At 35.1% G+C, this 15,012-nt stretch overlaps 1 protein-coding gene across 4 annotated transcripts in view; it reads left to right on the top strand.

Annotated features, from left to right (window-relative positions):
- The window catches only part of TMEM260 (transmembrane protein 260), a 75,647-nt gene that overhangs the window by 979 nt on the left and 59,656 nt on the right, over positions 1-15,012 (top strand). For all 4 annotated transcript variants that reach the window (XM_003794401.3, XM_023515866.1, XM_023515867.1 and 1 more), the window contains exons 2-3: positions 4,771-4,802; positions 5,533-5,684. In XM_003794401.3, the coding sequence (XP_003794449.1) occupies positions 4,771-4,802; positions 5,533-5,684 (184 nt within the window). The remainder of the gene's footprint in view (positions 1-4,770; positions 4,803-5,532; positions 5,685-15,012) is intronic.

The raw sequence follows: 15,012 nt of genomic DNA on the forward strand, positions 1-15,012 counted from the left end.
AAAAGCGTGACTCCTTGGCCATTTAAATATGATTGTTTTGTGTTTGAGACAACGAGGTCGATCTAGGATTTGGTTTGTTTTGATGCCAAATTAAGTGACCACCCGAATGCCTCATAATGACCACTGAGTTTTTCAGAATGGTGTGTGACTTCAATTAGTGAAGAAAGGTATTAGAATCTGCTTGTTTCCTTTTAAAAATTATTATTAGTTTTTTTTATTTTTCTTTTGAGACAGGGTGTTGCTCTGGCCCAGGCTGGATTGCAGGTGTGGGTTATACTTAACTAACCTCAAACTCCTGGGTTTAAGGGGTTCTCCTGCCTCAGCCTCCCAAGTAGCTGGGACTACAGGGATGTTACCACGCCTGGCTGATTTTCTTTTTCTTTTCTTTCTTTTTTTCTTTTCTTTTTTTTTTTTTTCTTTGTGGAAATGTGATCTCACTGTGTCGCCCAGGTTGGTCTCCCAGCTCCTGAGCTCTAGTGATCCCACTTCACCTTCCCCAGTGCTGGGGTTACAGGCGTGAGCCACTGCACCTTGCCTCTGCCTGGTAGTCTCTTGCTGCAACAAGTTACCTCCAAATTTAGCAGCTTAAACAGCAAATGTTCATCATCTCAGTTTTTGTAAATCAAGAATCTGGGTGCAGTTTAGCTAGGTACTCAGGACAGAGTTGCTGTCATGATGCAGGCTGGGGCTGTGGTTCCCAGTTTGAGGAGAATCTTCTAAACAATGCAGTTCATTGTTCTGTGGGTCTCTCCATAAAGTAGCTGACATCTGTCATTTTGTCACCTAATGTTGAAAGTGATAATACCACTGCCCTATTTTATTCATGGAAATTAGTCAGGTCAGCCTGTGTTTGACAGGAAAGGAATTACACAAGTAAGAATACCAGCAGTGGAATTATTGGGGGCCATCTTTAAGGCTGCCTCCCACATTGAGACCATTTCCAAATCATTATCTTTTTTTCTTTCAGATCCTATTGAACAAATAGAGATAGTGGTTCATTAATGTAGCAGGGGATGGAGTTAGTGTACCACATTTACAAGATTTATATTTAATAATAAATTAACTATGAGAGTGTTGATATGAAAGCACACAAAATAGTTCTGTTACCTGTTTAAAACAAAAAGATTGACAGTATTTACAGTTGTCTGAAGTATGGTGGTGGGATGAACAATAAGTTTATTGAGTACTACCATGTGTCAGGCACTGTCCACGTGCTTTGTGTAGATTGTTTTAACTCTCCTGGCTACCCTATAAAGTAGGTGTAGTTAATTATTTTCCTTTTATAGATGAGAAAACCAATCCTAAGTTGTGCCCAGAGTCACAGCTAGTAGGCTGTGGTTTCCTAAAGGAAGTCAGGGAAAGAACCCAAGAAGATTGACCTTAGGATTTTCTCTCTTAACCTCCGTGTCACAGAATTTCATGAAATCTTTTTTAAATCCACCACCAAGATTATTGACTTGTCTTTATTAATACTGTATTTTTCCCCAAAAGAATACATTTATATATTCACTTTTGAGTTATCAAACTTTAGGTGTTCTAAGTTTAGTTTGATGCTAAATGGAGGTTGCTTTGAATATTTTTATGTTCATTTTTGGGAATGACAAAATATTTGCCAAGTGTATATCAGTTTGGAAATTTGCTTAGTTATATCTTTGATAATTTGTTTATATGTAGAATGTACTATTCAACTTGAATGTTTATGAATTATATTTTATGTCAATAAACAGAACATATCTCAAAACCTGTATAAAGCATGCATTCTTCTTCCCAATAAGGCTTAACTCAGACTCCATAAATCATCACATTCTGTGGCCTCCCAGAAGTATATTTTGAACTACTTGACACACTGTTCGTTTGTGGGAGGAGTGCATATGACAATGTAATAATAGTAACACACATATAAATAATAGTAACACATATAAAGGAATTGTTTTTTTGTAAAGGCTAAGCTTCTGCTGACTACTCTAAGCTGTCTGTTGATTCGTGTCCCAGACAATCAAGCTGTGGTTCTCAAGCTGGAATGTGCTTCAGAATTGCCTGGGGAACTTGGGCCCAATTACGGAGTTTTGGAGTATGGGCAAGGCATCTTCCGTTTTAGAAAGCACTCAAGTTACTCTGATGCAGGTAGTCGTAGGAACTAACTTGGAGAAAACCCTGGTGTGAGGGTTGGGAGAAAGCCAACACTCAAGAGGCTGAGTGTTGTGCTTTTTGGTGGTTTTTTGTGTGTATTTAACTGTTCACTTCCTCTTTTCTCTTTATCTCAATTTAAGAGTAGTGTTTTCCTTTAGCTCTTTATCAAGGATACATTTAAGAGATTTGAATAGTGGCATCTTTTCTATTAGATTTTCGTTAACATTTAATAAGGGTTGATGGAAGTTTGTTACATTCCAAATATATCTTTATAGAAAGAGAAGAAGTAGTTAGAGAAAATAGGCTATTTTGCTTATTCTCTGAATACTGAGAGATTCTGAATACTTTTTAAATGGAGGAGAATGAATAGTGACCTTGAATTTTTTTTTTTTTTTTTTTAAGGCAGCATCTCACTCTGTGCCCTGGGTAGCGTGCTGTGGCATCACCATAAGCTCCCAGGAATCTTAAATGCTTGGGCTTACGCAGTCCTCCTGCCTCAGCCTCCTGCGTACCTGGGACTACAAGTGCCTGCCACAACACTCAGCTAATTTTTCTATTTTTGGTAGAGATGGGGTCTCACTCTTGTTCAGGATAATTTCAAACTCCTCAGCTCAAGCAGTCCTCTAGCTTGGCCTCCTAGAGTGCCAGGATTACAGTCCTGAGCCACTGTACCTGGCCTGTGTGACCTTGAAATTTTAAATTTAGGGGTGCTTTGTCACACAAAGATATAATAATAGAAAACTGATGAAAACAATTTGGGACTAAAGATGTAAGAGCTAACCCATTGTGGAGTAAAACTATTAAAATCATTCTTGACAGTAGTTACAAAGGGAAGTTTTAAATATTTTTAAACCATAAATAATTTCCTTTTTTTAAAAAAAGTAAAATATAAAAAATGCCTTTGGTTTCCAAAATTCTCTTGAATATCTAATCAATTTAAAAGACATCCTTAAGTAATTGACTATTGTAAGTGGGCCGTGTCTTCTTTTGGGTGCTGTTACGGGCTTCCAGGATGCAAGTAGTCATTCACCTAAAGCAGGGCTGGCTGCATGGCAAGGATGACAGGGTGAGGTGTCTTTTTGTCAATCCCTCAGTGCAGGGCTTAAATTAGATTATTGTGTGTGGCCAGAAGGGAGAGGTGGTATTATCTTGGCAGGATCCTGAAATGTATAGGATAATGTTTTTCAACTTAGAAAAATGAAAGCAACTAACCAGAGTATAAGGGAATCTAAAGTGTGAAATAGGGAGGTTGGAGCTGGTTCTGTGGAGGAGGAAGAAGTGATTAACTCACAGGGTGGGGTGGGGGAATACTGGGGAGGAATATATATAAGGAGAGGTGTCCTTGGGAAGGTGGCAATTAAACTAGGTCTTGAAGGGTTTAGGAGAGAAGGCTGGGAAAATATTGTAGGGTGAGAAGAGGTGCAAAAGAGGACTGTTGGAGAGCAACAGAGGATGATAAGCTCTGACTGGGGAGCATGGAGATAGTGGAGATAAGCATAGCAAAAGGACCTTGAAATCCTCAACGCTGGGAACCTGTACTTCATTCAGTAAGCACAGAGCAGCCATTGGGATACTGTAGGGATACGAGATACTTTGGGATACGTGTGCTTGGAGTGGGGGAATAGATCATGGTGTGGCAATGATTTGACGTGAAAGATCCATCAAGTCTATTGCTGTAGTGCAGGCCAGAGAGGGCAAAAGTCCACATTGTGGCTGGGATAGTAGAAACTAAAAGCACAGTGTTGCTATTTATCTACACAGTAGATATATAGAGTATATGTATAGATGTATAGAGTATATATACTTTATCACAGTAGAAATTAAAAGCACAGTATAAGCATAAAAAATAGACAGTAGTACATTTGCTGAAAGGTAATCATAACTTTCACAAATAATTCATCAATACTAATTGATTTCCTACATTATACTATACTGCAGTATACAGGAATGAGTCAGAAATAGTCCCTGTGCTCTGGATATTGAAAATATTAACAAATAGACATTAAGTCACTCCATCAAAATTTTAGAAATAGTCATTAATAGAGAAGAATTTAAAAAGACTATGTAAAGTCTTTTGTAATTTAATGGTTTGATGATTTAATGGTTTGAAAAAATGTATTATAGTAGAGCTTACCAAGGTAACCTGGAATTAATAAATACTTGGAAATTGTTTAAAGATATCCAGCGTAGTTAAGGTACCCAAACGTCAGTGTTAGGTTAATATGGCACATTTTATGGCATGTTCAAACCTCACGTGTTGGGTATACAAGGTTGCATCATTGTAGATTGTTTTGTGCTGAATATTTGAGGGTACTAAAGCATATCAGGCTAATGCCATAGCAGTATTTGTATATTTGCAAGTGAAAACAACTTTCAGGAGGGAAAATAAGTACTTTTTGAAAAACAGAATTCGCTTATATTTCCATTGACTAGTTATTGGGAATGATCAAAGATAGTTTGCTCATTAGACCTAAGGGAGAAAGTATTCTTAGACTATTTCATGCCGTTAAATCTCTACAGATTTACAGTTTTATCCAGTCAAATTAATGCAAAACCCCAATGCAAGCATTTGGATTTTGAAATTTTGGAGGAGTGTCATTCTCTAATAGTAATTATTGGTTTTACATTATTTTTTCACAGGGGAACTGATCACAGCCGCATTTGAGCTTGGAGTAAGTATTAGTTTTATTGTTTAATCAATGCTCTCATTAACAGTTTTAGGAATTAAGAAAGTTTAATTAAGCATGGAGTAAAGTAGATTAATTTATTTTCAAACCCCAGTTTTTAGTAACTTATAAGTACAGTATGTGACAATTTACTTTAAGTTTTAAATCCAATTAAACTAAATTATAAAGCAAAGCCTTTACTATATATACAGTAGCTGCCTTATTATCACCCCAAATTTTGTATAAGCTGTGGAGAATAAAATAAATCGGGTTAACAGTTTTAATAAGTTTATTATTCAATAAACTTTATTATGGTGCATGATCCTTTTAGGCAAGACCTCGCGACTGTCAGCATGGTGGTAATCCGATAGCAGTGTGGTCTTTCAACTTTCTAACCAAGACAATATATTTCAGAACCTGCCTTTTTTCAATAGCCTTTTAAATGACCCTAATGTACTGTGAACCCAGAGAACCAACTGCGTAAGAACTGACAGTGAAGTATGTCACCATTTCTCTAGGTGACACACCGTGTGATAGACGCTGCCAAATCCATTAAAGAAAATATTTATTTGTATTGGCACACGAGGATTACAATAGAAAACCACTGTTCAAACATTTAGTCGTTGGCACATAGTCTTTAGACTTGCCTGAAAAAAGGGATGCTTTTCAATTAAAGCCAGTGTGACTTTTCCTTTCCTAGATGAAAACCTCGTAACTCTTGCTAATTTTCCCATAGGTTGCCCATCCTCCTGGCTATCCTTTGTTCACGCTGATGGCTAAACTGGCAATTATCCTACTTCCCTTTGGTTCAGTTGCCTACCGCGTCAATCTTCTCTGTGGCTTATTTGGAGCAGTAGCTGCATCGTTACTTTTTTTCACTGTTTTCAGGTAAAGTAGTTGATTAGTTAATTTTGAGCAATTGACGATGTAGATTTCTTATGGTCCAGGAGCATACATGAAAAAAAAATCTTTTGTTGCGTGAATGGCTTCCCTAATTCATGTGATTTCACTTTCTTAACTTACAATAATTTCATCTGCATTTGGCCCCTCCAGTAATTACACAGTTGGTTCTGCTGTGTACAGTGGAGTGAAGGTGTCACCAGTTCATTAACACTATTCTCTGGTTAGGCAGAACTAATGAGGTTTGTCTTTTTATGAAGATGCAGATGGGCCAGTTTAATTCTACAGTATGAGGTTCATCTTTTGGCAAATGGTAAATATCATTTAATTCCTCATTGCTGATGGGCAGCTGCCTATAAGGTTCAGGGCTAATGTCTAAATATATTGTATTCTAAGTATGAGCATGTATACTTTTTGAAATGAGGCTTTTCACTAAGGAAATCAGTTTGGGGTTGCTATCTAGTAAGGTTTCACTCTGCTCTATTATGGCTATAGGGAGGGTACGTAAATTAGATCCCACTTACTTCATTAATAGAAGACTTTCTTAGTTTGAAGGCTACCCTGCTTTTAAAAAATTGGTCCTTAGTTTAGGTCTTTGATGTTTCTCTCTCCCTCATTCTTAACTCAGCCTCAGTCTGTGCCTAAAAGGATTACAGTGAAAGATACAAATTATACTTCTTGTAACGGGAAAAACCAAATTAAAATACTTCTTTTAAGTTTCATTATTAAAAACAAATTATTTTTGGATGTAAATATGGTATAATTTGAATAGATAGAATTTCATGTCATTTTAGAGACTTGTATTTTTGTGTTAAAGTCATAATACTGCCCTAAATTCTAAATTCTCTTTTAATTATTTATAAAATGATAAAAGTTAACATCTTTATAACTCTATAAAGTTTACTTTTTAATCTATTTGCAAAAAGCTTCCAGATTCAAATACTATACCTTGATCATTTAGCAAATTTTTATTATTAAATTTGTTTTTATTTCAGCCTTGGTAGCGAAACTTTAAAGTGTAAGATATTTGCAGTGATAGCGAAATTTTTAAGTTTGAGATATTTAAAATAATACCTCTGCTGGGATTGCTTAGTGTTATGAATATTATCTAAATGGTTAGAATAACTGCTATCAGAATTTTTCCTTTTGAGGTTTTTATAATAGGGAATCTGTCAGTAGTTCCATTGAGAGAAAAACTGATCTTTTTTTATTTTTAAATAACTAGATTGAACAGGAGCTTACCTGTTCTGTTTTTAATGTGTGAGTTATTAATTTTCATAAGATATTTTAAGACATTTAAAGAAAATGAATATATAATCTGTCTTTTAGATCATTTATGTAGCATACATATATTTAAATGTTTGCAGATATAAATAGCTCTTTTTGCAAGTAAAGTGAATCATCAAACTTTGCCATGTCTTGTGACATATTGTTGATGCAGTTTCACATGAGAACCACCATAAAAATCATATATAAAAATCTTTGATTGATTATCCTTAGTTTTAGATTATCATGCTCGCCTGTAACCCTTTTCTTTTAATATACAGTGCTAATGACATATTTTTATATTTGCTGACATGTGTTTTAAATCAAAACTCTTAATATGACTAAATTGGGTATTGGAGTGATTTTAGTAGTGTAGTATGTACTTTGCAAAAGTTGCTGTCTTTTATCTCTTATGTAATTTTAATATGAGAATACTTCATTATTTTGAATACAAATAATTGACAAGGTACACATCCTTTGGGAACAACCTAGTTCAAGTGGCAAATCTGTTTTGTCAAACAATAGACACCCTTCAAAAAGGAGAAGCCATCTCTATGGTAATAGGACTAACAGTAGCCTATTGATTGAGTGGAAGAAGACATTATACAATGTCAGCTGGCTTGTTACAATTTCATTTGTTGTATGACCTGAACTTAACCTTTAAAACCTTCTGTGACTATAAACCCAACAGCAGGATACAGTTTTTGTACAGCCATTACGTTGACAGCTTTTTTCCTGTCCTTGCATACAGTAAATATATTCCTTTACAGGTTGACTCCTTTATGAGCATTTGATTAGGAAACATTTCACTACTTTATTCATTTACAAACCAAATCATCATTCCTCTTTGTTGTTGAATATTGAAGGGTTTTGAACCAGGATGCAGTTTTATTCTTTCTTTCCCCATCACTTAAGAGAACATTACTGTACATGTAGGATTAGCGCTGACTGGTGTGCAGTAAATTAATTCTTTTAACAGGTTTAGGTTTTTTTCAGGTTATTGTTCACATAGCATTCACTATATTTAGCTCTTGGGGTGGACATAAAGACTTTCTGTACCTTTTAAACAAAGATTTTATTTCAAAAGCAAATTTCTGTTTAAATGTGTTGATGTAAAAAGCTCCCTTTTTTCAGTAAACATGACTTAGATTGAAAGAACAATTTACTCCTCGTTTCCAATTACTATGTAATTTTTCCTTTCTTGCATCTTTCTCGTGCTTTTAAAAGCTGTAAGATGTCATTAACACTGCATTTTTTGTCAATCTTTCCTAATGGTTGGCAAGAACTCATGTGTATTTGCTTTGCTCTAATGTAGAAAGTGCATGAGTAAAACAGCACATTAGGAGCTGTCTGTGTCAATGCAGTTTATTGAATTAAAAATAGTAAGCCTGTGTCAGTTGTTCCCATGTGTATTTATTTATGTATTGTTCCTTTCAGGGGTATTTTTAAGCATGCATTATGTTAGGGGAGTTTAATCTAATACATTATGTTTATATGAAGTAGTGTTCATTTTATTAATGGTATGTACATCTGTGTTTTTAAGACTGTAATGTAATTAGTGATTTATAGGAAATAGATTTCCTTCTTCAAGGCCATTGAAGTAAATGACTTTTAAATGTGATAATGTGATATTTAAAGTTTCCTATTCTATTTGAAACTCATAAATTCTATTAATATTAAATTTAAAAATTATAGATAATATAACTCACTAATATGAATACCATTTAACATTGTTTAATACTTAAATTTCAAAATAATTTTCAAGGAAATATCAAGCTGGATCTTAAATGAATAGGGAAGGAGTACCGTCTTATGAAGTCACTATCCTTAAACATCTACACCCTCCCCCTTCATGTGTCCTGATATTATGAAAAGAAAGGGGAATGTTTGTTGAACATTTTGAACAACACACTCATGTTGTTCACAATGAACGTGTTGAACAACAACAAACATGTTGTTCACAATGTTTTTCATTGTGCAAAAATTCTTTACCTCAGGAAGATTTAAATTGCCTATAATATCAGATGAGGGCACTTCTGATATTCTTTATTTGGGTAGTTACGGAGCAGGGAGTATATTCTCAACAGGCTTAAGAGTCAGCATATCCTCTTCAAACTAGTATGGGCCAAATGGAACTAGGAAAGAATGTATTTAACAATATTTGCTGAGCACACATGTGAATTAAAAGTAAAACTCCTTGTCTTTATAATCAAAATTCATCGCTTATTTTAAAGAAAGACAAAGTCACTAACCATTAAATAAGCAGTTTTCAAATAATTTTTCTAAAAGGCATGATTTCGGGAAACTTGCATAAAAATACTTTCTAATACTATTAACACGGTGCAGTAAGAAATCAGATCTCTTAAATGCCAAGTAGGTAATTTAGAATACATGAATCTTAATAATAATTAAAGGTGTATTGAAACTATGTGGCTTACTACAAATAACTTATATCAATTTCAGTAATACATAAATATCTTTTGGCAGATTGCTTTGTGGGTTTTATAATTTTTATAAGTTATGTATTTCTAAACATTATGTTGCTGCTAAAAATTAATTTGATTAAACTTTTGGAAAGCAAAAACTTGATCCTGAGCACTGTGTCTGCTATTCTTATAGCTTTGGTTAAGATTCTATTCAGTAAAGAATAGAAAATTAAAATGCCATACCTTAGAGAATGCACAATCTCCTGCTTAAGGGACATTTGGATTTTCCAGCTCAAAGAGTATTTTAGATTATTGCCATAGAGAATAATGTGAAGCTTTTCCTAGTTTCAGAAGTAACTATACATAAGTAACAAATAGTCACCAAGTTTTTGTAGTTGAAGAAGAATGGAAAGTACTGGAGCATTAATTTCCATTCAGGAGAATATCTGTCTTGATCCCTGGGTAATTGATCATATATTTCTTTCGTACTTGTATTAAAATTGCATTGACTTAGAGTGCTTAAGCATATTAAGAGCTTGGTTCATTTGCATTTTCTTATAAGTAGAAGGACATATTAGGCTCAAATAGCAGCGCTTCATTTTGAAGGGAAAAAAGCAGGGCAAAAACTCTTCTTTAAGACTGTAGATTCTTTTCTGACAGCTAGTTAGAGTTAGAATTAGTTCAAGGAAATGTTAATAATGCACTGCCTGGCCTAATCCCTTTGATATCACCAGGTATCCTCCTGTTCATGGGTTAATTGCTTTAAAAGCGAAGGCAATATTCTGAGCGGTGGGCCGCTTCACCTTTTCACAGCTGTTACCATTGAGTGACAACTAAATCCCATGTGTAAGATGAGGAAGAGCTCAATCTCCAATTGGGAGAAAATTTATGTAAACCACAATCCCTTCAGAATGTGCGGAAGTCATAGACTTTCTTGATTTACTCTGCTTTTCCCAGAAAGCTCTATTGTTCACTTTCCTAAGTCCCATCAACCCTTTGTAGCAGAATATCACAGCGGCAGCAGATAGCTTGAAATATATAAATGCTATCATAGCTCTGATTAATAGCAGTGCTTATGAGTCAAGTCTGATAACAGTGCAGCTCTCCACTCAATTTCAGATACTGCTAATGGAATCTGTCTTCTCCAATTGTAATATGAGAAGGCCTAATTTGCCATGGAGCTTGGAGCTGTCACCAGTAGGGGATTGTGGGGTCAGATGGGAGCTGCCAGGTTTTTGCCCTGCAGCTTGTATCTCTCACTTTGAATAGAGCAGCCCCCTGCCTGCCAGTTAGCTGATAGGCCGCCATGGGGTTTATGCCACCACGTACAATAGGAAGGGGCTGCATAGGCTGACTTTGTAATTGTGAAGCTAGCTCATATTTCCACAGCTACTGTGCTGCATAATTTCTAATAAGTGGTTTTAACAAATGTCAGATTATGAAGTTTCCTCAATTACAAAAACTTATAAAACATTTAAATTGCTAAATCTGTTTCCTGCCGAGATTTTGCCACTGGAACTAGTCATCAGTTATTACGCTTGTAATAATAAATGCATATATTTCTTAAAATTACAATAAAATTATAGATAATTCATGTAGATTTGCTGCTTTTCAAAACCATAAAAATAGAAAACAGTCTTAATGAATTGAAATATGAAAATATAGTTTATAACTTTGCATAAGACTACTTAATATCAAATCTCTATTGTTTATTAAGTTGGTTAGTGTTGCCGATGAAAGTAGTTTAATACCCTCATTCTGTCAACTTTAGTACCCTCATTTTGGATGTTTTAGGTTTACTTCATATATTTGTAGTGTTTTAACACTGTAAAAATTATGCAACATATTCTAAGGTTTTAGTTAAAAAGGACTGAGTGTGGTGACATGCCTTGACTGGTGCCTTTGAGAATAATGTGCTGGAATTATACTGTGAATCACTTTGAGTCTTGCTCCTGAATGCAAACACACTTTTAAGATTGAGTAACAAGCTAATCTTGAGTTCTTGTGTGGCTTTACATATTTCAAACAAAATTGACTAAAATATACAGTTGGGGAGTGGGTTGTACCTCAAGAAGGTATTGCCTCCCCTTGTGAAGTTATTTGGTGTACCATGAAAACTTAGTAAAATGTGAGGAAAATGATGGTGGTTCCTGTAAAGCCCAGTGCAGTGTTTTCTTTTAGATATTCAAGTATGAGATGATGGAGTATAATAAAATGAATTGTTTTAAACTTTGAATAATGCATAAATCTTAACTCTAATAGAAATTGTATGATTACATATATGGAAGCTATTTATAATCTTATTCCCTCTGTTTCAGTTGTGCTTTTTTTATGAAGGCTTCTAAATTTTTTCCCCAATTTTATTTAATGGTTTTAAATCAGGAGTAATACTTTATATTTCCCTGTTAAAGTACTGGTGGTTAACATTTATGTACCTGGAAATTCAGGATAAACAGTTCTTTTGATTGAATCTCATGAAATAGAACTAACCTTGATAGGATTTTATCTGGAGTGAAATTACCTTTTTATAAAATTTGGGGGAAAGGGCTTATTCACAAACTCATTAAAGTCAGAAATGTTCTGATTATTTTTTAAAGCCCAGTGGTGGTAGCTTCAGAGATATAACTCTAATATTAATCATGTCTTAAATTAATTTATGTTCTTTAGGTCTAAGCCTAAAAATGGAAAGATTTATATTTTACTACTCTGTAAATGACTGCTGATTTTAATTTCCCACAGAATACCTGGCACATATTAGATGCCTGCTATGTTTGTTGAGAGAGTATGGAGTGAACTGTCACCAAAAGAAAGAGGTTTAGCAGTACTTGGGTTTTCAGTGGCTTTGCTTCCTAGTTTGATGCTTCTTCAGGGAGGCAGATGGTGCTGATTGCGTGAATGAGCTGGAGAGGACGGGAAAAGATAGGGTGGTCAATTTGCTGTTGATTGTATCCTGCTTTGCCATGCTTCCTCCCTGTGATCCAGTGCCCTGTTTCAGTCATCAGTGGGAACTGATACTAATAGTAATTTTGCTCTGATCCTATATTCTGGACTATTTGAACTCCATTTACTTCAGATAGGAGTTCTCAATATAGACTTTGGGTGGTGTACTCTCCATGTTGGGTTCTTTGCATGCAAGTAACACTGAAGACAAATACATTCATGGATTTTATGAGGCATGTCAAATGTGTGTTTGGAAAGAATTTCAGGTTTTTGTTATTTGCTTTCTGATTGAGAGTTAGACAAACATGTGACTACACATGAAAATCAAATACTGTGTAGAGGAAAGAAAAATATACCTTATCATCAGTAGCAAACCTGTGTCACTGGTGTAAATTGTAACCTCCTGATTTATCCATTATGTCAACAGATGAATAGTATTCCATCAGTGAGAAAACTACTACACACGCAGTACCTTTCTTAGGAATCTTATCTAGGACTTAGGGATTTTATGAAACAAAAAAGAAGGTGGTTATGTTTTACTCAGAGGATTCTGACGCTTGTGTTTGTAAGGGTGCTCTTCGATAGCATCACTTCTTCCATCACATTACCCCAGTGGAGAATTTCTGTCATTTGCATCGTCTGGGTGAATTGTAAACCCTTGACCACTCTGCCCACACTGTTGTACTTTTTTGTCTTTATTTGTTGACTAAATGCTGTGCTCTTCTGGAACGTGAACTACATGATTTTAGTTAACACAAGTAAAAAGCAATCAAGAAGATTTTATGTACTGCAAATTATGCTGCAGAATATATTTTGTGCTTAAAATTTAAAATTATTTAGGTCAGGCACTGTGACTCACACCTGTCATGCTACTCTGGGAGGCTGAGGCTGACAGATCGCTTGAGCTCAGGAGTCTGAGACTAGCCTGAGCAAGAATGAGACCTCCTCTCTAAAAGTAGAAAAATTAACCTAGTGTTGTGATGGGCACTTGCAGTCCCAGCTACTGAGGAAGCTGAGGCTGAGGCTGGCGGATCACTTGAGCCCAAGAATTTGAGGTTCCTACAAGTTGTGACACCACAGCACTTTACCCCGGATGACAGAGTGAGACTCTGTCTCAAAAATAAATAAATACATACATACATACATCAATACATACATCAATAAGTTTACTTATATAAGATGAGACATACTTCAGTGCCTTTTAGATTTGAAGTTTCGAATCATCTGTGTCAGTGCTTTCCTGCGTCGTTGTGATCCCTTAGAATTAAGCTAATCGGCTCATAGTGTAAGGTAATGGTGTAAAAGTGTGGTTTGGCTTGTTGGTATTGACATGTAACTATCTTTTGTAATACATTGTTTGTGTTATTAAAATTATCATAATAATGATGTTTTAAGTCATTTTTTCATATAGCCTTATGTGATTTAATCTTTCTGTGTATCAGATTTTAAAAATATGTATTCGTTTGAGGAGATTCCTCCTTTGTCCTAGCTCCGTGAGACTCTGAAAATTAGATTTTTTATCATATCTAATTCATAATAAAGTGTTCTTAAGGTAAAATGGAAAATAGTTTATACTATTTGTAATATATTAGTGAGTTCTAGAAAAAACAGTTCTCATTTTATTCACTAACTCATTCAAATGTCTCTTTTTCTCGTTCGCTTTTAGTTTGAAGTAATTTATCAATTTCAGTAGGAAAATGTAATTCTTTTAATTTTAGTGAGCTAATTTTAAGTTTCTACTTTAGTATGCTAACTCCTTAGTTGCTTTTTTAGAAGATAATAATCACTGAAGCATATTTGCTCAAAAGAATGAAATGAAAATGGAAATAGGGCTCCTGGATTGCCCAGTGAGAACACAATGGTGTTCTTGATTATGTCATTTTATTTAAAAAAAAAATCATCAGAGTTAGTCTGTAGGTAAATGCTAATGTTTGGTGTGTCTTATTTGGGCACACCTAAATCCACAGATCATCTGCACATTAGACTTTATGGGTGATACAATATAGCTTGTTATGTAAGCTCACATCAACAATGTTATTTAAAACTCATGTTTAAATAATGTCAAATTGGACATCCTTCTATTTATTTTTTAAAAGGAAGATTATTTAGTCAAAAATTTGGACTATCAATTCATTTAACATTATCGTATGCAGTAAGACTTATGGATAATGTTTCACTCTACATATATCTAACTCTGCCAAAAATTTCAAAATATATGTTGTAGATTTTTTAGGGAAATAAAGTATAGAGTATGTGTCCTAGTTGGAGTTACTCTTCAAAAGAGATTATAAGTAACTTGTCAAATCACTCACTCACAGGACAACCCTTCATTTATAGGGATGATAATTGGCCAGGCTCATCAGATAATAAGGCCCCGTGATCAAAAAGGGCAGTAGGGCCAGGTGTGGTGATTCACACCTATAATCCTAGCATGCTGGGAGGCCAACACAGGTGGAATTAGTAGTGTGAGACCATCCTGAGCAAAGAGGCTCCCCCATCTCCATTAAAAATAGAAAAATCAGGCTCGGGGCCTGTGGCTCAATTGGCTAAGGCACCAGCCACATACACCTAAGGTGGCGGGTTCTAATCCAGCCCAGTCCGCCAAACAACAATGACAGCTGCAACCAAAAAATAGCCGGGCGTTGTGGTGGGCGCCTGTAGTCCCAGCTACTTGGGAGGCTAAG

Source organism: Otolemur garnettii, unplaced genomic scaffold (genome assembly GCF_000181295.1).
Source record: "Otolemur garnettii isolate 467f Iridium unplaced genomic scaffold, OtoGar3 scaffold00081, whole genome shotgun sequence".
Lineage (NCBI taxonomy): Eukaryota > Metazoa > Chordata > Mammalia > Primates > Galagidae > Otolemur > Otolemur garnettii.